This window comes from Sapajus apella, unplaced genomic scaffold (genome assembly GCF_009761245.1).
Source record: "Sapajus apella isolate SASKATOON/1434 unplaced genomic scaffold, GSC_monkey_1.0 scaffold31, whole genome shotgun sequence".
Classification (NCBI taxonomy): Eukaryota; Metazoa; Chordata; class Mammalia; order Primates; family Cebidae; genus Sapajus; species Sapajus apella.
In genome coordinates this window covers 15,659,935-15,687,056 of record NW_022436971.1, presented here as the reverse complement: position 1 = coordinate 15,687,056, position 27,122 = coordinate 15,659,935, and the positions used below count along the sequence as shown (strand labels likewise).

Genomic DNA, 27,122 nt, shown 5'->3' with positions numbered 1-27,122 from the left:
GCGGGAGAGATAGAGTGGAGAGAAGGAGAATGCACGCACGCACACGCAGGGGAAACTGCCACTTTTAAAACCATCAGATCGCATGAGAACTCCCTCACTATCATGAGAACAGCATGGGGGAAACCACCCCCGTGATTCAGTCACCTCTCACCAGGTCCCTCAACATGTGGGGGTTACAATTCAAGATGAGATTTGGATGGGGAGCCAAACCATATCATTCCACCCCTGGCCCCTGCCAAATCTCGTGTCCTTCTCACATTGCAAAATCAATCATGCCTTCCTAACAGTCTCCCAAAGTCTTAACTCATTCCGGCATTAATTCATTAACTCTAAAGTCTTATCTGAGACAAGGCAAGTACCCTCTGCCCATGAATCTGTAAAATAAAAAACAAATTAGTTACTTCCAAGATGAAATGAGGCAACAGGCATTGGGTAAATGTTCCCAATCCAAATGTGATAAATTGGTCAAAACAGAGGGGCCATAGGCCCCGTACAAGTCTGAAACCCAGCAGAGCATTCACTAAATCTTAAAGCCCCAAAATAAGCTTTGAGTCTGTGTCTCACATCCAGGCATGCTGATGCAAGGGGTGGTCTTGCAAGGCCTTGGGCAGCTCTGCTCCTGTGGCTTAGCAGGGTACAGCATCCAAGGCTACTTTCATGGGCCACTGTTGAGTGCTTGTGACTTTCTAAGCACGTGGTGCAAGCTGTCGGTGGATCTATCATTCTGCAGTCTAGAGGACAGTGGCCCTCTTTTCACATCTCAACTAGACGATGCCCCAGTGGGGACTTTGTGTTAGGACTCCAGCCCCACATTTCCCCTCTGCATTGCCCTAGAAGAGGTTTTCCATCAGGACACCTCCCCTGCAGTAGACTCCTGCCTGAACATCCAGGCATTTCTGTACATCTAGGCAGAGGTTCCCAAACCTCAACTCTCATCTTATATGCACCCACAGGCCTAACACCACGTGGAAGCTGCCAAAGCTTGGGGCTTACACCCCCTGAAGCCACGGCCTGAGCTCTACCTTGGTGCCTTTTAGCCACAGCTGGAGCTGGCGTGGCTGGGATGCAGGGTGCCATATCCTGAGGCTGCACAAAGTAGCTGGGCCCTGGGCCCAGCCCACGGAATTATTTTTTCTTCCTAGGCCTCTGGGCCTGTGATGGGAGGGACTGTCTCAAAGATCTCTGACATGCCTGGAGACATTATCCCATTGTCTTGGCTATTCACATTCACTCCTCATTACTTATGCAAATTTCTGTAGCCAGTTTGAATTTCTCCCCAGAAAATGGACTTTACTTTTCTTTTCTATTTTTTTTTTTGAAACGAAGTCTCAGTCTGTCACCCATGCTGGAGTGCAGTGGCATGATCTTGGCTCACTGCAACCTCCTCAGCCTCCTGAATAGCTGGGATTACAGGCATGTGCCACCACGCCCAGCTAATTTTTGTTTTTTTTTTTAAGTAGAGATGAGGTTTCACCATGTTAGTCAGGCTGGTCTCGAACTCCTGACCTTGTGATCCACCTCCCTTGGCCTCCCAAAGCGCTGGGATTACAGGCCCAGCTAGGTTTTTCTTTTCTATCTCACGGTCCAGCACAAATTTTTCAAACTTTTATGCTCTGCATCCCTTTTAAATAAAAGTTCTAGTTTCAGATCATCTCTTTGTGAACGCACATGATTGAATGCTTTCAGAATCAGCCAGGTCACCCTCTTGAATGCTTTGCTGCTTAGAAAGTTCTTCTGCCAGATATCCTGAATCATGTTTCTCAACTTCAGAGTTCTACAGATTTCTAGGGCAGGGGCCAAACGCCAGCAGTCTCTTTGCTGAAGCTTAACAAGAGTAACCTTTACTCCAGTTCTCAGTAAGTTCCTCATCTCCATCTGAAACCACCTCAGCCTGGACTTCATTGTCCATTATCAGTATCAGCATTTTTTGGTTTGTTTTTTGAGATGAAGTGTTGCTCTGTTGCCCAGGTTGGAGTGCAGTGGTGCCATCTTGGTTCACTGCAACTTTGCCTCCCAGGTTCAAGTGATTTTTGTGGCTTAGTCTCCCGAGTAGCTGGGACTACAGATGTGTGCCACCATGCCCAGCTAGTTTTTTGTATTTTTAGTAGAGATGGGGTTTCACCATTTTGGTCAGGCTGATCTTGAACTCCTGACCTCAGGTGATCTGCCTACCTTCACCTCTGAAAGTGCCTGAATTACAGGCATAAGCCATTGCACCCATCCACAAACAGCATTTTGATCACAATCATTCAACAAGTTTCTAAGAAGTTTCAAACTTACTTTCATCTTTCTGTCTTCATCTGAGCCCTCCAAAGTGTTCCAACCCCTGCTTGTTACCCAGTTCCAAAGTTGCTTCCACATTTTCAAGTATCTTTATAGTGGCGTTCTACTCCTGGTATCGATTTCCTGTATTAGTCCATTTCCACAGTCCTATAAAGATAATACCTGAGACTCGGTAATTTATAGACAAAAGTGGTTGAATTGGCTTAGAATTCTGCATGGCTGGGAGGCCTCAAGAAACTTAACAATCGTGGTGGAAGGCAAAGATGCAGTAAGGCATATCTTCCATGGCAGCAGGAGAGAAAACGTGCAGGGGAAACTGCCACTTTTAAAATGATCAGATCTCATGAGAACTTCCTTACCATCATAAGAACCACACGGGGAAACGGCCTCCATGATCCAGTCACCTCCTACCAGTTCCCTCCCTCCAGACATGGGGATTACAGTTCAAGATGAGATTTGGGTGGGGACACAGAGCCAAAACCGCATCAAGCAGTCAAGGGGAAATTCAAGTCTGCAGTTCAGGAAAGAGGTCTGGACTGGAGACATAACTTTGGAAGCTGTCAGTTTATATTAGCATGAAACCTAACATGCCATTGTTTGTAAGATACACCATTATTTTAAGTACCGCTAAGAAAGAAGAGTGCTGCAAATTCAGTTGTGACATGCCAATGATTGTAAGAGAAATCTCGATTTCTGGGATGTTCCAATGTGGTGGGGGGGTACATTTTACAATTTGAAGATAGTAGCTGGTATTTAAAACCATAAGACCAGATAACATCACCAACATGTGAAGACAGAGGGGACCAAAAACTGAGCTCTTGGTCATTCTAGGGTTAAGATGTTTGGCATAAAAGAGGAACTGACAAGCATTCTCAGGAACAATGTGAAGTAAGAGCACAGCTGAGAGAATGAGCACTCTGGAAACTAAGGGAACAAAGTGTTTCAAGAAGAGAACAGTGATCAGCTGTGATAAATGCTGTCCCTAGGTCAAGAAGAAAGAGGGCTACAAAGTGGTTAGTGAAGAGTGGGATCAAAACCTTGATTGGAATGAAATATAAGGTAGACTGAGAGGAGAGAAATTGGAGACAACAGATCTGGACTTTTCAAGGCGTTTTGCTGCAACAAGTACAAAGAAAAGGCATGGTTGCTGGGGTCAAGGGAGAGCTTTAAAAAGTGATAAATGGTAGCATATTTATGGACTGATAGGAATGATGCAGGAGAGAAAAAGTTACAATGGAGAGAAAGTAGATGTGGATCTTTGAATACACAAAGGGGTGGGATTAAGTGCACAAATAGAGAAACTGGCTTTAGACAGAAGTTTGAATAGTACAATCAGGCAGAGGCAGTGTATGTGGTACAGCTGCTGGCAGTGGTTAACTGGGAACCTGTGGACGTTTTCTCAGTATGTTCATGCTCATCAGCCAGCTTTCTGGTGCAGCTTCCCTATAGGGAGGGGATATGCTTGACAGAGGACACAAGCATCTTATTTCATTCTCTGAGGTTTTTTTTTTTCTTCATTGTCTTATGATCCTCTTTAACAGGAGTCTTATCTTCTTGTAGTAAGATCAAGTTTCTTGGCCTGCAGGGTTGAAATCATGCCTTTTTTACTGTGATCGGTTTCCCTAGGTAATGTCAGCTAATGTGGTATTTAGGTAGCTAGCCAGTTGACCTTTTTAGGGACTCTCTGTCATTTCAACAGTACATGTGTGAACAATTAAACAGTGGCATAAGATAGTATATCCTTATTGATTACATGTTACAAATCATATGTGCTATATATAGAAGTTCAAGGAAAGGAGAAATCACTGAAGAGCGGGTTGGAAAGACGGCATGAGGAGTAAGTAATGAGTCAGAGAGAGGCGGGAAAGGGATAGTTCAGGCAGGAGAACCAGAATTACCAAAGATACAAAGCAAAAATTCCCCAGGTAGGTTTGGTAAAAAAGAGGCCAGCCGTCATGTGTGGAGTCATTATCGATGCCCGATGTTTTCAGTGGTGACGATATTAGCACTGTAAGAGAGATGTTCACGGAAGAAGAAGGAGACCTGATGGGAGGGCTGGCAGCCGGTTTCCTCGCTCATCTTTGCCTGGGACCCTTCTCTAAGAAGCATTGCTGGGAGCTGTCAGGAGCATGTTTCAGAAGTAAGGGACTTGGCAGACAGTTGCAGTTTTCTAGAGGGGTTTCTTTTATGGTATTTGTGATGATCAGGAATTGTTTAAGTTCACAGAAATTAACTGTTTAAAACTGTTACGCAACAGTTTTATTTATATTATTTTGCAAACAGGTATTAGAAGATAATCTCAGTCATTCAGACTGGGCTAGTGAGCCTGAGCTGCTAAGTGATGTCAACTCTCCTTTTCTTGAAAGTGGAATGGAATCTCAGTCTGATGTCCACACTCGAAAATCTTTCCCCATCAGCAAAGCATCGCAATCAGGTAAAAATGAAAACCAAACCATTTAGAATTTTAGAGCTGGTATGCCCCTTAAAAATAATTTAGTCTGATCTTCTGATATTCCACAGAAAGGGAACTTGGTCTAGCAAGGAAGAATGACTTGCTGAATCATATGGCTAAGACAAAGGCAAACTACATGAAATCTTAGCCTAATTTTTAAAAAGGCACATTGTCTCCATGTGAGTTGTTTTCTCTTTTTTTTTTTTGAGACGGAGTTTCACTCTTGTTACCCAGGCTGGAGTGCAATGGCGCGATCTCGGCTCACCGCAACCTCCGCCTCCTGGGTTCAGGCAATTCTCCTGCCTCAGCCTCCTGAGTAGCTGGGATTACAGGTGTGCATCACCACGCCCAGCTAATTTTTTTGTAGTTTTAGTAGAGACGGGGTTTCACCGTGTTGACCAGGATGGTCTCGATCTCTTGACCTCGTGATCCACCCGCCTCGGCCTCCCAAAGTGCTGGGATTACAGGCATGAGCCACCGCACCCGGCCAATGTGAGTTGTTTTGTGTGTGATTTTAAAGAGACGTAACAATCAAGTGGATCCAGAAAGAAGGAGGCTGCTTCAAAAAGATCATATATGTGTGAGCTCAGAGTTTTTACAGAAAAGTTGTAGCAAAAAAATGTTATAAAGTAGCCATATGGTAAAATAGACAAAGATGATATGTCCAATTTCTAAGCATAGACTAAAACAAGCCGAGTAAAATTTACCTTGTTACATGTGTGTTTTACTTTCTGATATAATTCCGTAACTTGAAATAGATAAGGAATATATTTAAGATCAAAATATAGGCCTTCTTCCCAAAGCATTCATTAATTTTAGTTGTTCCTTTACTACATTTCTTTTTTAATTTTTTTTTTTTTTTTAATGATGGAAAAACAGACCAGGTTTTCCAAACCCTCTAGTGTTAGAAATTGCTGCCGGGCGCGGTGGCTCAAGCCTGTAATCCCAGCACTTTGGGAGGCCGAGGCGGGTAGATCACGAGGTCAAGAGATCGAGACCATCCTGGTCAACATGGTGAAACCCCGTCTCTAATAAAAAAATACAAAAAATTAGCTGGGCATGGTGGTGCGTGCCTGTAATCCCAGCTACTCAGGAGGCTGAGGCAGGAGAATTGCCTGAACCCAGGAGGCGGAGGTTGCGGTGAGCCGAGATCGCGCCATTGCACTCCAGCCTGGGTAACATGAGTGAAACTCCGTCTCAAAAAAAAAAAAAAAAAAGAAATTGTTTATTGATATCTGGGTTAAGTGTAATTAAATTTTTCAACAAACATTCCTTGCCCTCCAAAAATTAAAAATTTTTTTATCAGTGTATTCCCATCTGAGCACAAGACCTGACCTCAGGTGATCCACCAGCCTTGGCCTCCCAAAGTACTGGGATTACAGGCATGAGCCACCACACCCGACCCCCTAGAGCTTTCTTTTAGTTTTTAGATTAGTTTTACACTGTGTTGGACTGCATAGTGACACAGATATGAAATAAGTTATTTTTTGCGTAAAGTGTTAGGATCATACACTAATTGGGCAGCAAGGAATTTCTGGAGTTTTCTTCTCTGCCTTTTCAGACAAGCCTGAGCTCAGGTAGTCCCAGAAGACCTGTAAAAACCCTTAAAAGGAAAAATATTAGCTCCTTTTAAGGCATCATGATTGTTTTGTTTACCTATGTTTAACAGCTTTGTTTGCTTTTTTTTTTTTTCTTTGAGACAGAGTTTAGCTCTAGTTGCCCAGGCTAGAGTGCAATGGCCTAATCTCGGATCACTGCAAACTCTGCCTCCTGGGTTCAAGCAGTTCTCCTGCCTCAGCCTCCCAAGTAGCTGGGACTACAGGCATGCACCACCACACCTGACTAATTTTTTGTGTGTTTAGTAGAGATGGGGTTTTACCATGTTGGTCAGGCTGGTCTTGAACTCCTGACCTCAGGTGATCACCAGCCTTGGCCTCCCAAAGTGCTGGGATTACAGGCATGAGCCACCATGCCTAACCCCTTAGAGCTTTCTTTTAGTTTTTACATTAAGAGTAATTATTTGGGGGGCACAGTGGCTCACACCTGTAATCCCAGCACTGTGGGAGGCCAAGGCAGGCAGATCACTTGAGGTCAGGAGTTCGAGACTAGCCCAGCCAACATGATGAAGCCCTGTCACTACTAAAAATAAAAAAATTAGCTAGGCATGGTGGTACACATGGGTATTCCCAGCTGCTTGGGAGGCTGAGGCAGGAGAATCGCTTGAACCAGGAGGCGGATGTTGCAGTGAACCGAGATTGTACCACTGCACTCCAGTGTGGGTGACAGAGCAAGACTCTCTCTCAAAAAAAAAAAAAAAGTAATTATTAATGAAACTCCACATAAAACTATAAAATGCAGATAGTCACAAAGAATATAACATCACCAGTTATTGTACCAACCAGAAATTACCACAACTGTTATTTTGATCATTCCAGGAAGTTTTTCCTTCATATATATATATATAGGGAAAGAGTTTGTTTTTGTCAAAATTTGAATTATTTCTTCATTCTTTAAATTTTTAAATCAAAATTCTACATGCATATAATTCAAATCATTCTGTAAGTCATTATAAAAAATTGCAAAAATAAAAAAAAAATTTACATTTATAGTCTAGCAGTCATAGTGGCTCACAGCTGTAATCCCAGCATTTTGGGAGGCCGAGGAGGGAGGTTCAGTTGGACACAGGAGTTCAAGCCCAACCTGGGCAACATAGTGAGACCACCATCTCTCAAAAAATAAAATAATTAGCTGGGCATGGTGGTGCTTGCCTACAGTCCCAGCTACTCAGGCAGCTGAGGTTGCAGGAGTGCTTGAGCCAGGAGGTTGAGGCTACAATATGCTGTGATCATGCCACTACACTCTAGCCTGGGTGACAGAGCAAGACCCTGTCTTAAAAAAAATAAAATTTGTAGTGTACCTTCAGCTAATGCCATACTCCCAAGAGGCGTTCATTTTCAACTCTTTTGTAACTTCCATATCTCTATATCACATGCTTCTAGTATTACATCTTGATTTCCGGTTTGGGACATTAGCTATTGAATTCCATTTTAGCTTTTTCATACATTCCTCACTGTCCCTCCTCTGCACGTAGCCACCAGTATATGAGTGTGTGTTTCTCATTCTCTCTCTTCCCAATATAATTACTATAATTTTTTACTAGATCAGTATTTACTCCTTAAATTATTATAAATGTATAAATGTTATTTAGACTGAGCCATATAGCTTACTATGATTTCTTTTTCTGTATATCTGCGGTTTTCTTGGAGTTGATAATTGTTATTTATTTAGTTTTCTGTTGATCACTAATGTATAATTTATTACTAATGTATCTCCACACTTCCTCCCAGTTCTTCTAATCTCTTAATACCTTAGTATTCTATCAATTTCATCTTCTGGAAGAAGTTTCCCTGAAGCCTCTGCTCTGCTCTGATCTAGAATGATGCCTCTAGACTTGTGGCCTGGCTGACTTTAGGATCTCTCTACCAGCATCCTGAGATTCTGTCATTTTTCTTTTGTTGGATTTTTTTATTTTCTGCACCCCATTTCTTCTTCTTTCCTGGATTACCCTTCCATTTTTGTGGAGTGTCTTTTATTTCACAGAGAATATTAATGATCTTTCATCCCTGACTTGATGTTTTGGCCTCTGCTTTTTTTATATGTTTAGCGAGCCTAGGGTAGCTGTTCTTACTTAAACATAGAGACTAAAAGTTGATAGAAGGCTTTGTTTCCATGGTAAGTCTTGTCTCTGCTCTGTATGCAAGGTTGTTTTCTCTGTGAAGCCCTCCCCCCACCCTCCTAGCATTATCATCTTTCAGTCTTTCCCCCCTGGAGCTGATCAGATTCCTCAGAGCTTTGAATCTTCTGTTTGGCGGGTGTGTAATCCAGGCTGTCACTGTTCTGGGAACTGGGTAGGAAGAAGGAGGCCCGAGGGGAATGGGAGATTGTTTTAGTATTCCGGATGTAAACTTTCACTTAAGCCCCCTATTTTCACTTCTCAATGGTGCATGTGACTGGCAGGCCTTATTCTAGAGACCTCTCTGGAGAAGAAATTTCCAGTTTTTGGCCAAGACTGGGGAGGGGCAGTCATTTGACTGCGTGGATTTTGGATAAGAATCTGGATGTCAAACTGCTTCTTAATCTGAATTTTAAGCAGTCATCCTGGTGTTAGGCCTGCCTTCATGCAGTTTCTAGGGGTGTGAGTTTCACCAATTCCTGAGCCATCTTTCGGGATCCCCAGTGAAAACTGCTTTTTGGCTTTCCCCACTGCTGGTTTTGAATCCAGCTTTCTCAGGACTGCTAAGGCAGTAATCACCTATCTGTATGCTTTCCGACTTCTCAAATTTTATTGCTCTTGTCACCTTTTTCATATTATTTGTTCTCAGGTTTACATGTTTTAAGAATTCTCTTTACAATAATTGTTGTAGCAGGAGAGAGCAGAGGCTAATGTATGTTTTTAATTTGCCACCTTAACTAGGGGTCCTTACATATTATAAGGAATATACCAAAAAAAAAAAAAAAAGAGTTCCGTATGTGTGTACACACACACATTTATTTTATGGAAATCTGTGACTTTATATGTTCATTTAAAACTGATGGTCCTTAAACTTTAGCATCCGTCAGAATCACCTGGAAAGCTTGTTAAAACTCAGTGATTTGTAGTTCCATTAGGTTCTCAGGTGATACTAATACCGCTGGTCCAGGTGTATACTTTGAGAACCACTAATCTAAAGTATCATGGACATTGTTTTGTAGTATACCGTTGCATGGAATTATTTAATTAAACTTCTATTCCTATCATTTAGGTTGTTCTAAATTCTTTTGTATTATAAACAGTGCTGCCACAACATTCCTTGACCCTGAACCTTTGCATGGCTTTCACATCATTTCACTGGGGTGAAATCTTCAAAGTAGAACTGTTGGGCCTATGTGCACATCGGTTTCTACTCTGTGCTAGAGACTGTTCTGTCCGCCTGCAAGGTGTTTATATTGTAGTAGGAGATAGGCAATAAATGCCCAAATAAAGAACATTTAGTTACTGATATGTGCTATGAAGAAAGGACTTACAGAATTTGGAGAAAGGGATTTTTGAGGAGTGATTTTGAGAGTTTATATTTAAGAAAGCAGAGCGTCTCAGGGGCATTGCTAGGCCTGCTTCTTTATCTACCCTTACTCCTTAGGTGACTTCACCTAATACTTCAACTTTAACCAACCACCGACTATATGCTGAGAAGAAAATTCCTGTCTCTCATCCCACCTCTCCTCCAAAGTATAGATTCTTATATTCAGCTGCTGACTCAACATTTCTATTGGTGTACTTAATAAGATTCACACTTAATACAAATAATTCTAACAATGTGATTTCTCTCATCAAACCTGAGTTTCTTTTGCCATCTTCGTTGTCTTGGTAAATGGTACTGCATTCTACTTGTTGCTCAGGCCAACAACCTTAGAATCATACTTGTTTTCTCCTTTTCTCTCATGCTTTACATTTAATCTATCAGCAAATCCTTTGACTCTGCCTTTAAAATCTATCTAGAATCCCATTTCTTACCAGCTGCGATGCTACCACTCCAGTCCAAGTCCCAGTCTTGGCTTTCCTGGAAGAGTGGTCCTCTGTTTCTTCTCCTGCCCTTCCATAACTCCATTCTTCCCACAGCAGCTGGAGTGACCTTTTTAAATACGTAACTGAGGTCCTGTTGCTCCATGTTTTAAAACTCTCCAGAAACTTCTTCTTATACTTAGAATAAAATCCAAAGTGCAAATCATGACCTGCAAAATTCTACATAATATGGTTTGTATTCTCTCTTCAGTATCATTCCCACCACTTTCCCTCACAAATTTCTGTTCTTATAAAGAAAAAGAGGTTTAATGGACTCAGAGATCCACATGGCTGGGGAGGCCTCACAATAATGGCAGATTTACATAGAAACTATATTATATAGCATCCCATGATGCTCTCACCACAGTGGCCTTTTTGCCCTTCCACAGTTCACTCGTGCTCATGTACTTGGTATTCTTCCCAACATCCTTAAGACTTACTTTCTGAATTAATTCAGGTCTCTGCTCAAATGTCACCTTCTCAATGAGATTTCTCTGACTACCCGTATAAAATAGCACATCTCTCTTCCCTTCCCATCACTTTATATGACTCTACATTGCTATTTTTCTATGTAGCATCACTGTCTTGTCAATTGTAATTTTTTTTTTTTTTTTTTGAGATAGGGTCTCTCTACATTGCCCAGGCTGGTCTCACAATCTTGGGCTCAAGTGATCGTCCTATCTCATCCTCCCCAGTAGCTGGGATTATAGGTGCACACCATGGCACCTGGCTCTGCCAATTGTATTTCTTGTTTGTTTATTGGTCTGTCTCCCGTTACTAGAATGTAAGTTCTAAGAGAGATGAGACATTATTCACTGTCATTTCCTGAGACATAGAAGAGGGGCACAAAGAATGAGATGAATAAGCATCTGGTGAATGGATAAAGATACCATAATGTCACATGGTTGGGGATACCTGGAGGATGGGGATAGGGGGACGTGCTGCTGCTCTAGCTAAAGGGATTTTGGAGAGGCCTTGTAGAGAAGGGGCCATGGAGTTTAGGCCAGAGTCAAACGAGTTACAAATGTTTTGCTGTGCATTATAATTGTATATCCTTTCCTGTATTTAAAAAATTATTTATGTTCCTATTAAAAAATTCAAACAGTTCAAATCCCTCTTTTTTTTTTTTTTTTTTTTTTTTTTTTGACATAGTTTCACTCTTATCACCCAGGCTGGAGTGCAGTGGTGTGATCTTGGCTCACTGCAACCTCTGCCTCCCAGGTTCAAGCCATTCTCCTGTGTCAGCCTCCCAAGTAGCTGGGATTACAGGTGTCCACTACCACACCCGGCTAATTTTTTGTATTTTTAGTAGAGATGAGGTTTCACCATATTGGCCAGGCTGGTTTTGAATTCCTGACCTCAAGTGATCCGCCCACCTCAGCCTCCCAAAGCGCTAGGATCACGGATGTGAGCCACCACACAGGGCCCAAATCCCTCTTTAGAATCCTGTCCCATGCCATTCCCACAGATAACCCATGATTACATTTTTGGCTGATTTTATTCTAATCCTTCATTGCACTTTATTGCCAAATTGTTCTTTGTAAAGGTTTTATAACTAGTTTTAAGATACTTGTATTAGTCCGTTTTCATACTGCTATGAAGAAATACCTGAGACTGGGTGATTTATACAGAAAAAGAGTTTTAATGGACTCACAGTTCCACATGGCTGGGGAGGACTCACAATCATGGTGGAAGGTGAAGGAGGAGAAAAGGCACATCTTACATGGCAGTGGGCAAGAAGAGGATGTGCAGGGGAACTACCCTTTATAAAACCATCAGATCTCTTGAGACTTACTTACTATCATGAGAACAGCGTGGATAAAACCAGCTCCCATGATTCAGTTACTTCCCACCAGGTCCCTCCCATGACACATGGGAATTATAGGAACTACAGTTTAAAATGAGATTTGGGTGGGGGCAGAGCCAAACCATGCCAATATTTAAAATGCCTGTTTAGATTTTATGTTGTTTTTCATTTGTTGTCCAAATAAGTTACCTGGATTTTTTAAAATCTCCATTTATCTCTTAAGAAACATCTGTCTGCTCTGGATCTCTGGATGGAGTTGAATACTCACAACGAAAGGAGAAAGGAATCGTGAAGATGACCATGCCACAGACACTTGCCTTCTGTTATCTGTCCCTACTTTGGCAGAGAGAAGCAATAACGCTTTCAGATCTTTTGAGGTCAGCTGGACCTCTTGTACGATAATGTTTTTTGCTGGTTACTGTATGAACTAAGAAGACAAACTTTGAATATTTTTATTTTTGTAAGAAGGCTTAACTTGAGGAAGGAACTGGAAAGGTTGAGTAGCCTGGATTCTGATTCTGAAATTCAGTTCCCCCTGGGCTAGTAATTTATCTTCTTGATTTTTCTTATTTATATAGTGGAAATTATAGTACTTTCCATACATGGGCTATTGGAAAGTTAATTATTTAATATAATGGTTTGAAGAGAAAAGTGACATTTAAGTACCTGAATAATATTAGTACATAATTTTTATTTCTCAAAAAAGATAAACAGATGATCTTTACATTAGCAAAATCGTTATTTGTAGTTATACAAAAGCATACATTGTTGTTAAGAGCTGAAATAGGTTATCTGTGTTTATAAGGAAAAGTTGAAGACAAAACTGTTGGAAGGAAGGGTTATGTAAATAGTAAGCGTTTATATTTCTCAGGATAAATACAGGGTTTTTTGGTTAATGAATACATTCCATTATTATGTGTAAGAGTTTCTCATTTTATAGATGTGCCAAAGTTGTTAATGTGTTAATTTTTTTCTCCTTGCTTTATATGTGTCCTGAATGGTAATATTTAGGTTTAATGAATGTATAGAGTGCTTTTAAGAGCACAAATTAGGAAGCAAACTGTTGGGTTTGAATCCTGTCTCTGACTCTTATTTATTATATGACCTTGAGTAAGTCATTTAATTTCTCTCTGCTTTTGTTAGCTCATTGGTAAAATGTGACTAATAATAATAACTACCTCAAAGGGCTGTAACTACTTTCAATAATTAGTACCACATGGAAAGCACTTAGAGCTGTGGCCAGCGTGTAATAAGAACTCAGTGCTCATCATTGTTGTTTTTGTTTTCATCATCACCATCATCATCATTATTGGTACAGCCCCTTTGATTAAATGTAATGTCTCCAGTAAATGATGATAACGTCTTTGAATTTGGCCACATCAACCAAATAAAAATGCTTTCCTAGGATCTGATTAAGTCTACAAGAAGATAGCCCATGATTCAGTGAATTTTACTATTGATTTAAAAACTGATTTTGCTTTGTATGCCCCCATTGGGTGATCTCATCTTTTCCCAAGGCTTTAATTACCACTATATGCTGATGACTCCCAGATTTATATCTCTAGCCCAGACTTGTCTATTGAGGGCCAGACCCATAGAGTCATATATACAGCTGCCTGCTGGACACGGCTACTTAGGTGTCTTTATGATATCTCAGAATCAGCATGACTAGAGGTTCATCATCTGTCTCCTTGATCCAGCTCCTTCTCTAGTGTTCTCTTTCTTAGTAAATGCCATCCACCCTGTTGCAGTCTATCTGGAAGCCCAGGAATCATCCTTGACCCTTTCCCCTCTTTGTACACTGCTTGTCATTATATCCTCTCAGTTATATGTCCAAAAACTCACAGAACCATTCTACTCTGCATTTCCTTTCTCTCTGTCCTCTCTACCCTCATCTGGATTGCCTAACAGTCTACCAGCTCAGCTCTGTGTCTGTAATCTTGTGTCATTTCTATCCATTTTCCTCCTGATAACCAGAAGGATCTTACAAAAACATAAATTTAATCATGTCATTAGAGCTAGATAAAGGGGCTAGCCCTTCTACCCAGGACAATCTCTAAGGGACTAACAGAACTCTCCTAGAAATCCAACAAGTCACATTTACCTGAAATTCTTCTCAGGTGGAATATTATATGTGGTTGGAAGAATGCGGGTAGGATACCACCCACCTCCCTTCGTCTTTTCTCTTTTCTCTCTCTTTCCCTCTCCTCCCCCACCAAGGGGAATTCTAAAATGCCTTCAAGGAGATTAAATCTAGTTAGCTGGGGGGCTTTTGTTTTACACTGTGGAATATACAAGTTTGGGAACAGAGCTTAGTTGCTTGGGGCAATAGGAGAAGAGACTGTCACAATTGATATTTTTTCTTTGCTTTTTCTCTCAGAAAGCTCTAAGCCATACATTCTCAAAATGTGGCCTCCTGACTTACAGCTTCAGTACCACCTGGGAACTTGTTAGAAATGTGAATTCTTAGACCTATCCTACACCTTCTGAATCAGAAACTCTTTAAAATAAGCCCTTCAGGGGATTCTTCTTTTTTCTTTTTAAATTTCTTCTTCTTTTTTTTTTTTTTTTTTTTTTGGTAGAGATGGGGTCTTGTGATATTGCCCAAGCTGATCTCGAACTCCTGGCCTCAAGCAAACCTCCTACCTTGGCCTCCTGCCTTGGCCTCCCAAAATGTTGGGATTGTGGTGTGAGCCACCATGCCTGGCTCGGGATTCTTATGGATGGTAGAGTTTGAGAACCACTGTCAAACTTTGAAAACATATTTAAAGAGCACTGGTTTTAAGGGAGTATGTTACTGCCTGGCCAAAATACCCACATATCTTAACACTGTGCATGTCACTCCCTTTTTAAGTTCTCTAGCAGCATCCATAGTCCTTAAGATATTCATTACCCCTCAGATAGCCTGTAAAGGACCCTGCCTACCTAGCAATAACAACATTAATAAATAAAAATAACCAGCATTTATTCATTCTGTAAATTTGTAGTGAATATCTACTATATGCAAGTGTTGTTCTCGAATCTAGACCCTTGCGATGCAGTTGTGAATCAGTCATATAGGTCAAGTCCTTGCTCTCATGAATTTCAAGACCAAGGGAGGAAACGGGTAAACAAACACATAAGTATGGTTGGTGCAAAGGTAATTGTGGTTAATGGCCCAAACTGCATTTACTTTTGCACCAACCTGATAAATAAGAAAATAATCAGACAGGGAAAGGCTATTCAGAAGATTAAAATAGGTTGGTATGATAGAGAATGACTAGATGGCTACTTTAGATTGGTTCTTTGGGAAGGACTCACCAAGAAGGTAGCATTTAATCTGTACCTTAAATGAAAATAGAGCCAGTGTGAATATCAAGAGTACAGTAGTCCTCACTTATCCACAGAGGGTATGTTCCAAGACATTGGATGTCTGAAAATGTAGATAGTGCGGAACACTATATGCACTGTTTTTTCTATGTGTACATTCCTGTGATAAAGTTTAATTTATAAGTTAGGCATAGCAAGAGATTAGCAGCAATACCTAATAATAAAATAAAACAGTTGTTACAGTGTACTGGTACTACTGCCCTTGAGCGTCAAGGCTGTTATTAAGTAAACTATATGAGGTACTTGAATGCAAGTACTGCAACACTCTGACAGTAGATCTGAGCATGAGCCAACTAACTACAAGTAACACATCGGTGGGTAGCGTCTACAGCTTGGCTGTGCTGGACAAAGAAACAGTTTGTGTCTCATGTGGGTCAGAGAGAGATGGCATGAGATTTCATCATGCTCTTTAGAATGGCATACAATTTAACATGTATGACTTGTTTATTTCTGGAATCATCCATTGTTTATTTTTAGACCATAGGCAGCTGAAACCATGCAACGCAAAAAAGAGGATAAGGGGGGACTGCTGTGCTGGCGTTCCAGCTAGAGAGAGGTTGCCAGTGCCAAGCCCTAAAGCAGGAGCAGTGTGATGAAGGAGCAGAGGAGAGCGAGTGCGACCGGAGCCAGAGAATTCTAAGGCAGAGTATGAGGATGAGGGTAAACAGATAGCAGAGGCAGATAGCTGTCTTTGTAAACCAAGTTAGGAATTTGGATTTTTAAAACTTGAGGTATAATTTAGATATAAAAATTCACCCTTTAAAAATATACAATTCAGTGGTTTTCAATATGTGTACAAAGTTTACAAAGTTGTGCAGTCTCTGTTTTCAGGACACAGCACTCCAGAAGAAAACCTCATACCCAGGAGGACTCCAGGTTTTAAGTGTGAGAGCAAGCCACTAGTAGGTTGCAGCAGGAGAGATAGGATCTGATTGGCGTTTTTAAAAGATCATTCAGGCAGCTGTGGAAAATGGGTTCTAGGAAGGGAAGGGTAGAAGCAAGGAGACCAAGTGGTCTTTTCCCATTTCTTCAGGCAAAATGATGGTGGCTTGAATTATGGCAGTGGTCATGGTGACTGGGTTCAGGATCTGTTTTATAGGTAGACTTAACGACTTAACTCTAATGCAGTGCTTTTTTCGGTGATCTGAGATGAAGGATGAGTTTCTTAAATTTCTCATCCAACATAGATTGAAACTTTAGAAAATTACATAATTTTAAGTAGAGACAGTGTTTCCAGGGAACATGGCTAAAGCCTGTTGGTCAGGAGAGGCATATGGAATGCTTTTAGTCTATGCCAGTTTTTGTATCAACTTCGTGGATTGATCTAGAAAAGCAGCTGAAAATACCTAGGAAGGGAAATAGATTGTTCAGAACTTTTGAGTAAGCAGCTTTTTTTTGTTTTGAAAAATAAATACTTTTCTAAAAGGAAATTTAAAGTTAAAAAGAAAAAAAAAAAAACGTTGAAAGAGGCTAAGAGCAGACTATTTATAAATGGTGAGAAACTGTTACAACTCCAGATGCGCAAGACCTGCTCTTTGAGGACATTTCTGCTTCCCCTAGGCAGGCCTCTCATTTATTCCTCTGCTGCTACAGAACTGAGTGTGCCTCTGTTGCGCTGCTTGAGACAGAGTCTGTACTGACTCAAGGGCAGGCTGTTTTTCTGACCTATTAGAGTGGGAGTACAGAGGACCCTTCATCTCTTACTTATCTCTGCAGACTCCTAACACTCTGACCAGTGCTGGCATATGTTATCACATGGGAGTGAAGACTACATAAATAATGAGCACATTAACATAGTGGAATATCTGGCAGTTTTGAAAGTGACAGATATACATTACATCTTTTATATAAAATAATCTTAAACCAAAAATATAGTTTCAAAATAATATAAATACCAATTACTGTGCATTAATACTATATAAACTAAATATACTAATAAAAGCTTAGCTGGGAAGCTTTAACACCATTTTTATATAAATATTTAATTCTCAACTTTCAGTAGACTAAAAGTTAAAGTAAGCACATTTTTAAATTTGAAATTAAAGTTGAGACTGGGCTTTGTGACTCATGCCTGTAATTCCAGCACTGGGAGGTCAAGGCGGGCAGATCACTTGAGGTCAGGAGTTTAAGACCAGCCTGGCCAACATGGTAAGACCCTGTCTCTACTAAAAACATAGAAATTAGCTAGGCATGGTGGTAGGCACCTGTAATTCCAGCTAGTTGGGAGGATGAGGCAGGAAAATCACTTGAACTCGGGAGGTGGAGGCTGCAGTGAGCTGAGGTTGTACAACTGCACTCCAGCCTGGGTGACAGAGTGAGACTGTCTGGAAAAAAAAAAAAAAAAAAGTTGAATCAGTTTTGTCCTTTGAGTGCTACAAAACTGAAAGCCAAATGTCAGCCCAGCTCTAGCAACAGCAAAGTCTTCAAAGCAGTGCATTTTGTGTACTTATTCCTGTCTTTAGCTCACTTTCCTTAATTTTCTTATTTTAAAAATCTTATGTATGGGTTTATGTATATATTTGACATGGTTGCAAGACCCCCATTTCTCATTCTCAGTTCTCCTTCCTTTATTTATCTTCTTAACATTTCACCCTAACATACTCTAGATTTCACATATCTGTTTTATGTCTTTCTTTTCTCACTAGAATGTAAACTCCATAGGAACAAGAATGTTTTTCTCTTTCACTGCCGTTTCCCTGCAGCCTAGAATATAACTGGATATATAGTATTCAATACATTGTTATTAAATTAATGAATTATAAATAAATATATTTGTCTATTTACATATATGTGTTATTTTCTTCAAACTCAATAATTGACTCAAAATATTTGATCTGTGTACCAGGCATTGGAGTGGAATGGTGAGCAAACAGGCAAGGTCCCTCCCCTTAATGGTTCTTTCACCAACAAACATCTACTGTGCACTGTTATAGGTATTGGAGACAGAAGGGTAGACAAGGGAGGTAGGCTCTCACAGAAAATGGGGATCAAGGTAGACCTCCTTAAAGGAGTGATTTATGAGTAGGAGCCTATCACATGAGGGGAGCTCAGGATACAGGGAATGCCATGTTGGAAAGGCTGGTAGTGAACTAACAGGTAAGAGAGACACTTCTTGGACACTTCTTTTTTTTTTTTTAACAGGATCTCACTCTGTTGCCCAGGCTGGAGTACGGTGATATGATCATGGCTCACTAGAACCTCAAACTCCAGGGCTCAGGCAGTCTTCCTGTCTCCGCCTCCCAAATAGCTGGGGCTACAAGCATGTGCCACTGTGCCCAGCCCTTCTTAGACATATTTAATCTGTTTAGTCAGGAACTTAAGAGAATCATTCAGTAATTGGCTAAATAGTCCAACATACAGGTAAAGAGAATAATAGATATGATCAGATTTATTATCCTTAAAAATATGTGAGAAATAGAATATGCTTAACTAATTCTTTCCTTGTCTTTGAATTAAGAGATTTTCTTAAAGCGTTTACTCTGCTATATCAGTATATAGCTCTCATTAAAACTTTTTCTTTTTAAAAATACAGATTTGTTGAAGAAGACCATATTCCTTACATAAATGCTTTTCAGCATTTTCCAGAACAGATGAAATTATATGGGCGTGACAGAGGAATCTTTGGTACAGAAGTAAGTTATTTTGTTTTTTGTTTTTTTTTTTTTGAATATTTTTTTTTCCATTTATTTATTTTATTGCATTTTAGGATTTGGGGTACATGTGAAGAGCATGCAAGATTGTTGCATAGGTACACACGTGGCAGTGTGATTTGCTGCCTTCCTGCCCATCACCTACATCTGGCATCTCTCCCTTTGCTATCTCTCCCCAACTCCCCACCCCCCACCGTCCCTCCCCTGTTTCCCCCCAACTGAGTCCAGTGTGTAGTGCTCCCCTCCCTGTGTCCATGTGTTCTTTGTTCAACACCCGCCTATGAGTGAGAACATGCGGTGTTTGATCTTCTGTTCTTGTGTCAGCTTGCTGAGAATGATGGTTTCCAGGTTCATCCATGTCCCTACAAAGGACACGAACTCATCGTTTTTGATGGCTGCATAATATTCCATGGTGTATATGTGCCACATTTTCCCTGTCCAGTCTATCATCAATGGGCATTTGGGTTGGTTCCAGGTCTTTGCTATTGTAAACTGTGCTGCAATGAACATTTGTGTGCACGTGTCCTTATAGTAGAACGATTTATAATCCTTTGGATATATACCCAGTAATGGTATTGTGGGTCAAATGGAATTTCTATTTCTAGGTCCTTGAGGAATCGCCACACTGTCTTCCACAATGGTTGAACTAATTTACACTCCCACCAACAGTGTAAAAGTGTTCCTATTTCTCCACATCCTCTCCAGCATCTGATGCCTCTAGATTTTTTAATGATCACCATTCTAATGTGTGTGTGAGATGGTATCTCACTGTAGTTTTGATTTGCATTTCTCTGATAACCAGTGATGATGAGCATTTTTTCATATGTTTGTTGGCCTCATGTATGTCTTCTTTTGTAAAGTATCTGTTCATATCCTTTGCCCACTTTTGAATGGGCTTGTTTGTTTTTTTTCTTGTAGATCTGTTATAGTTCTTTGTAAATTCTGGATATCAGCCCTTTGTCAGATGGGTAAACTGCAAAAATTTTTTTCCCATTCTGTTGGTTGCCGATTCACTCTAATGACTGTTTCTTTTGCTGTGCAGAAGCTGTGGAGTTTGATTAAGTCCCATTTGTCTATTTTGGCTTTTGGTGTTTTGGTCATGAAGTCCTTGCCTACGCCTATGTCCTGAATGGTTTTGCCTAGATTTTCTTCTAGGGTTTTTATGGTGTTAGGTCTTATGTTTAAGTCTTTAATCCATCTGCAGTTAATTTTAGTGTAAGGTGTCAGGAAGGTGTCCAGTTTCTGCTTTCTGCACATGGCTAGCCAGTTTTCCCAACACCATTTATTAAACAGGGAATCCTTTCCCCATTGCTTGTTTTTGTCTGGTTTGTCAAAGATCAGATGGTTGTAGATATGTTGTGTTGCCTCCGAGACCTCTGTTCTGTTCCATTGGTCTATATCTCTGTTTTAGTACCAGTACCGTGCTGTTTTGATTACTGTAGCCTTGTAGTATAGTTTGAAGTCCGGTAGTGTGATGCCTCCTGCTTTGTTCTTTTTGCTTAGAATTGACTTGCCTATGTGGGCTCTCTTTTGGTTCCATATGAAGTTTAAGGTGGTTTTTTTCCAGTTATGTGAAGAAGGTCATTGGTAGCTTGATGGGGATAGCGTTGAATCTGTAAATTACTTTGGGCAGTATGGCCATGTTCACGATATTGATTCTTCCTAACCATGGACATGGAATGTTTCTCCATCTGTTTGTGTCCTCTCTTATTTCGTTGAGCAGTGGCTTGTAGTTCTCCTTGAAGAGGTCCTTTACATTCCTTGTTAGTTGTATTCCTAGGTATTTTATTCTCTTTGTGGCAATTGTGAATGGCAGTTCATTCTTGATTTGGCTCTCTTTAAGTCTGTTAATGGTGTATAGGAATGCATGTGATTTTTGCACATTTATTTTGTATCCTGAGACTTTGCTGAAGTTGCTTATCAGTTTCAGGAGATTTTGGGCTGAGACGATGGGGTCTTCTAGATATACAATGACGTCGTCTGCAAATAGAGACAATTTGACTTCCTCCTTTCCTATTTGAATACCCTTTATTTCTTTTTCTTGTCTGATTGCTCTGGCTAGAACTTCCAGTACTATATTTAATAGGAGTGGTGAGAGAGGGCATCCTTGTCTAGTGCCAGATTTTAAGAGGAATGCTTCCAGTTTTTGCCCATTCTGTATGATATTGGCTGTTGGTTTGTTGTAAATAGCTTTTATTATTTTGAGATACGTTCTGTCAATACCTAGCTTATTGAGAGTTTTTAGCATAAAGCGCTGTTGAATTTTGTCAAAGGCCTCAGCATCAATTGAGATAATCATGTGGTTTTTGTCTTTGGTTCCGTTTATGTGGTGAATTACATTTATAGACTTGTGTATGTTGAACCAGCCTTGCATCCCCGGGATGAAGCCTACTTGATCATGGTGGATAAGCTTTTTGATGTGCTGGTTGCAGTCGACTTGCCAGTATTTTATTGAAGATTTTTGCGTCTATGTTCATCATGGATATTGGCCTGAAGTTTTCTTTTCTTGTTGAGTCTCTGCTGGGTTTTAGTATCAGGATGTTGTTGGTCTCATAAGATGATTTGGGAAGAATTCCCTCTTTTTGTATTGTTTGGAATAGTTTCAGAAGGAATGGTACCAGCTCCTCTTTGTATATCTGGTAGAATTCGGCTGTGAACCTGTCAGGACCTGGGCTTTTTCAGACCTTGTTATGGGTCTGTTCAGGGTTTCGGCTTCTTCCTGGTTTAGGCTTGGGAGGAGGCAAGTGTCCAGGAATTTATCCATTTCTTCCAGGTTTACTAGTTTATGTGCATAGAGTTGTTTGTAATAATCTCTGATTATGGTTTGAATTTCTGTGGAATCTGTGGTGATATCCCCTTTATCGTTTTTTATTGCATCAATTTGGTTATTCTCTCTTTTCTTTTTTATTAATCTGGCTAGTGGTCTGTCTATTTTGTTGATCTTTTCAAAAAACCAGCTCCTGGATTTATTGAATTTTTTGAAGAGTTTTTTAATGTCTCTGTCTCCTTCAGTTCTGCTCAGATCTTAGCTATTTCTTGTCTTCTGCTAGGTTCTGAGTTTTTTTGATCTTGCTCCTCTAGCTCTTTCAATTTTGACGATAGGGTGTCAATTTTTGATCTCTCCTTGCTTCTCATATGGGCACTTATTGCTATATATTTTCCTCTAGAGACTGCTTTAAATGTGTCCCAGAGATTCTGGTATGTTGTGTCTTCATTCTCGTTGGTTTCGAAGAACATCTTTATTTCTCTCTTCATTTCATTGTTTATCCAGTCAACATTCAAGAGCAGGTTGTTCATTTTCCATGAGGCTGTGCGGTTCTGGGTTAGTTTTTGAATTCTGAGTTCTAACTTGATTGCACTGTGGTCTGAGAGACTGTTTGTTATGATTTCCATTCTTTTGCATTTGCTGGGTAGTGATTTACTCCCAATTATGTGGTCAATTTTAGAGTAGGTGTGATGTGGTGCTGAGAAGAATGTATATTCTGTGGATTTGGGGTGGAGAGTTCTGTAAATGTCTATTAGGTTTGCTTGGTCCAGGTCTGAGTTTGAGTCCTGGATATCCTTGTTAATTTTTTGTCTGGTTGATCTGTCTAATATTGACGATGGGGTGTTAAAGTCTCCCACTATAATTGTGTGGGAGTCTAAATCTCTTTGTAAGTGATTAAGGACTTGCCTTATGTATCTGGGTGCTCCTGTATTGGGTGCGTATATATTTAGGATCGTTAGCTCTTCTTGTTGCATTGATCCTTTTACCATTATGTAATGTCCTTCTTTGTCTCTTTTGATCTTTGTTGCTTTAAAGTCTAATTATCAGAGATGAGAATTGCAACTCCTGCTTTTTTTTTTGCTCTCCATTGGCTTGGTAAATCTTCCTCCATCCCTTTATTTTGAGCCTTTGTGTATCCTTGCATGTGAGATGGGTTTTCTGGATACAGCACACCGATGGGCTTTGGCTTTTTATCCAATTTGCCAGTCTGTGTCTTTTGATTGGGGCATTTAGTCCATTTACATTTAGGGTTAATATTGTTATGTGTGAATTTGATACTGCCATTTTGGTGCTAGCTGGCTGTTTTGCCCATTAGTTGATGCAGATTCTTCTTTGTGTTGATTCTCTTTACAATTTGGCATGTTTTTGGAGTGGCTGGTACTGGCTGTTCCTTTATATGTGTAGAGCCTCTTTCAGGAGCTCTTGTAAAGCAGGTCTGGTGGTGATGAAATCTCTAAGTACTTGCATGTTCACATAGGATTTTATTTTTCCTTCATTTAGGAAGCTTAGTTTGGCTGGATAGGAGATTCTGGGTTGAAAGTTCTTTTCTTTAAGGATGTTGAATATTGGCCCCCACTCTCTTCTGGCTTGTAGAATTTCTGCTGAGAGATCTGCTGTGAGTCTGATGGGCTTCCCTTTGTGGGTAACCCGACCTTTCTCTCTGCCTTTAGTATTTTCTCCTTCATTTCAACCCTGGTGAATCTGACGTTTATGTGCCTTGGGGTTGCTCTTCTTGAGGAATATCTTTGTGGTGTTCTCTGTATTTCCTGGACTTGAATATTGGCCTGCCTTGCTAGGTTGGGGAAGTTTTCCTGGATAATATCCTGAAGAGTATTTTCCAGCTTGGATTCATTCTCTTCGTCGCATTCAGGTACACCTATCAAACGTAGATTAGGTCTTTTCACATAGTCCCACATTTCTTGGAGATTTTGTTCATTCCTTTTTACCCTTTTTTCTCTATTCTTGCCTTCCCGTTTTACTTCATTGAGTTGATCTTCGACTTCTGATATCCTTTCTTCTGCTTGGTCAATTCGGCTGTTGAAACTTGTGCATGCTTCGCGAAGTTCTCGTATTGTGTTTTTCAGCTCCATCAATTCACTTATACTCCTTTCTATTTTGTCCACTCTCGTTAGCATTTTGCCAAATCTTTTTTCAGAGTTCTTAGTTTCCTTGCATTGGGTTAGAACATGTTCTTTTAATTCACAGAAGTTTCTTACTACCCACATTCTGAAGTCTGATTCTGTCATTTCATCACACTCGTTCTCCATCCAACCTTGTTCCCTTGCTGGTGAGGAGTTGTGATCCCTTGGAGGAGGAGAGGTGTTCTGGCTTCGGGTGTTTTCATCCTTTTTGTGCTGGTTTCTCCCCATCTTTATGGATTTATCCACCTGTCGTCTTTGTAGTTGCTGGCTTTCAGATTGGGTCTCTGAGTGGATGTTCTGTTTGTTGATGATGAGTTTATTTCTGTTTCTTAGTTTTCCTTCTAACAGTCTGGCCCCTCTGCTGTAGGTCTGCTGAGGTCCACTCCAGGCCCTGCTTGCCTGGGGATCACAAGCAGCTGCTGCAGAACAGTAAGGGTTCCTACCGGTTTTCTTCTTCTGCTATCTTTGTCCCAGAAGGATACCCGCCAAGTGTCAGATCTCTCCTTTATGAGGTGGCTCTTTGGATATACAGGGGTCAGGGAGCTGCTTGAGGAGACAGTCTGTTCTTTATAGGAGCTCAAATGCTGAGCTGTGAGCTCCGTTCATTCAGAGCTGCTGGGCAGGTACGTTTAGGTCTGCTGCAGCAGAACTCATAAACCGCGTTTTGTTCCCAGGTGCTCTGTCCCAGGGATTTAGGGCTTTGTTTATGAGTTTCCTTTGTGCTGCTGCCTTCTTTTTTTTTTTTTTGAGACGGAGTTTCGCTCTTGTTACTCAGGCTGGAGTGCAATGGCACAATCTCGGCTCACCGCAACCTCTGCCTCCTGGGTTCAGGCAATTCTCCTGCCTCAGCCTCCTGAGTAGCTGGGATTACAGCTACTGGGATTACACGTGCCACCACGCCCAGCTAATTTTTTGTAGTTTTAGTAGAGACGGGGTTTCACCATGTTGACCAGGATGGTCTCGATCTCTTGACCTTGTGATCCACCCGCCTCGGCCTCCCAAAGTGCTGGGATTACAGGCTTGAGTGACCACGCCCGGCTTGCCTTCTTTTTTTTTTTCCTTCAGAGCTGTCCTGCCCAGCAAGGAGGCAGCCTAGTCACTGTCTGCCTGTAGAGGCTTTGCTGAGCTGCTGTGGGTTCCGCCCAGCTGACGAGTGAACTTCCCTGCTGTCCTGTTTATATGGGTGTAGTTAGAACTGCCTCGGCATTGGTGGCCCACCTCTGTATTGGTGGGCTCTCTCTGTAATGGCGGGTTGTCTTGGCAACGGTGGGCTTCCTCAGCAATGACGGGTTGCTTTGGCAACGGCGGGCTGCCTCGGCATTGGTTGACTACCTCCGTAGTGTTGGAGTGCCTCGGTAATGGCGGAGGCCCCTCTCCCACCGAGCTGGACCGTCCCGGGTTCAGCTGCGCTTGCTGTGAAACTCTCAATCCAGAGAGTTTCTGATTGCTCTTCTTTTGTGGGGGTGGGATCAGGCCCTGGCTTCCTGCCTCAGAGCATTTTTTTTTTTTTTTTTTTTGAGATGGAGTTTCACTCTTGTTACCCAGGCTGGAGTGCAATGGCGCGATCTCGGCTCACCGCAACCTCCGTCTCCTGGGTTCAGGCAATTCTCCTGCCTCAGCCTCCTGAGTAGCTGGGATTACAGGCACGCGCCACCATGCCCAGCTAATTTTTTGTATTTTTAGTAGAGACGGGGTTTCACCATGTTGACCAGGATGGTCTCGATCTCTTGACCTCGTGATCCACCCGCCTCGGCCTCCCAAAGTGCTGGGATTACAGGCTTGAGCCACCGCACCCGGCCGCATTTTTTTTTTTTAAGTTGGTGTTCCAGTCGCCTGTTGAAGAGGCGCTGGGGTCTGTGTGTTTTCCCATGCGGAGACTCACTGCGCTGGCGTAAACAGCTGCACTGAGATTCGTGGCGCTTTTTTTTTGCCCTGGAATCTATTGTCCTGGTTCCCTGTTCAGTCCCCTTTTTAAACAGTTGAATGGGCGACTTCCCCTGGCTCCAATTGCCAGCCAAAAGGGCACCCGGACTAGTGTATTTTGTATGGAGAACCGCTGTGCCGGGGCACTGACAAAGCAGCCGCGCTGGCGGACACAGCCGGGCCGGTGACCCATGGGGCTCCTCCGCCTGGGAATTTCCTAGTCCGTGGGCAATAAAAATGTGGTGTCCACTCACCCTCTGCGCTTTCACTGGGAGCTGCAATCCTGAGCTGTTCCTGAACGGCCATCTTGGATTGATCCCCCAGTTATTTTCTTTTCTACTTTCTAGTCTCTAATAAGAAAAGAGTGGTATGGTGATTTCTATTTTTTGCTTGACTTATTATTTGGTGTTGGGGCTTTTAAAAATGTAATCTGGTTTTGTGTTCTATCCAAATATGGAATATCAGTCATAATTTAATGAAGAGTAGAATTATTTTTTATTTTCCTTATGTGGATTCCTCTAATCCTTTAGATTATGCTCAAATATAGCTGTAGTATGGTATGTTGAGACTAAACTTGAGAACTTTTATATAGAGACCTTTAGGTAATTTCAAAAAAAATTTTTTTTAATAAAAGATATGTTTTGTGTTGTTATTTGCGCACTATATTGCTATGGAGGAAAGAGAAGAAAGTTATTACCATGTTTCTAAAGGCACTATTTTAAGTTCTTCACTTATGTTAGTTTATCTTTTTCTAGATCTGTTTTCCGATGTCTCCAATGGATGGATTTCTGTCCTTTGATTATGAGTTTGTGTCACTATTGATGATACTTAAAGGTTATCTCCCTGGGTTCTCATCAGAAGTTTTTGGTGTACTAGCTATTAAATGCTTTCCTCCGTTCACCTACTTAAGGAATTATTTTCATAGAACTTCATGACCTCCACATTGTTGGCAGGGTAAGAGTCATTTGTTGAGTGCTGTTTAATAGTGGCCTGACCTTGATGAAAAGTAACTTCTATTCAGATATCCATCCTTTGATGTTCAACTTAATGTGGAGGTGTATCCCTTTCCAGCCTGTCAGTGTTAATGTAATGCAGACCCAAAGTGAAATTGCAAATTCTGTGGAAGTTTCA

The 27,122-nt window shown here is 41.1% G+C and overlaps 1 protein-coding gene across 4 annotated transcripts in view; it reads left to right on the top strand.

Moving 5' to 3' along the window:
• Positions 1–27,122, top strand: part of TAF1B (TATA-box binding protein associated factor, RNA polymerase I subunit B) — an 88,506-nt gene that overhangs the window by 15,481 nt on the left and 45,903 nt on the right. For 3 of the 4 annotated variants that reach the window (XM_032294162.1, XM_032294164.1, XM_032294163.1), the window contains exons 6-8: positions 4,567–4,717; positions 12,365–12,518; positions 19,043–19,142. In XM_032294162.1, coding sequence (XP_032150053.1) covers positions 4,567–4,717; positions 12,365–12,518; positions 19,043–19,142 — 405 coding nt within the window. The remainder of the gene's footprint in view (positions 1–4,566; positions 4,718–12,364; positions 12,519–19,042; positions 19,143–27,122) is intronic. The other variant, XM_032294166.1, reaches the window with a different exon arrangement.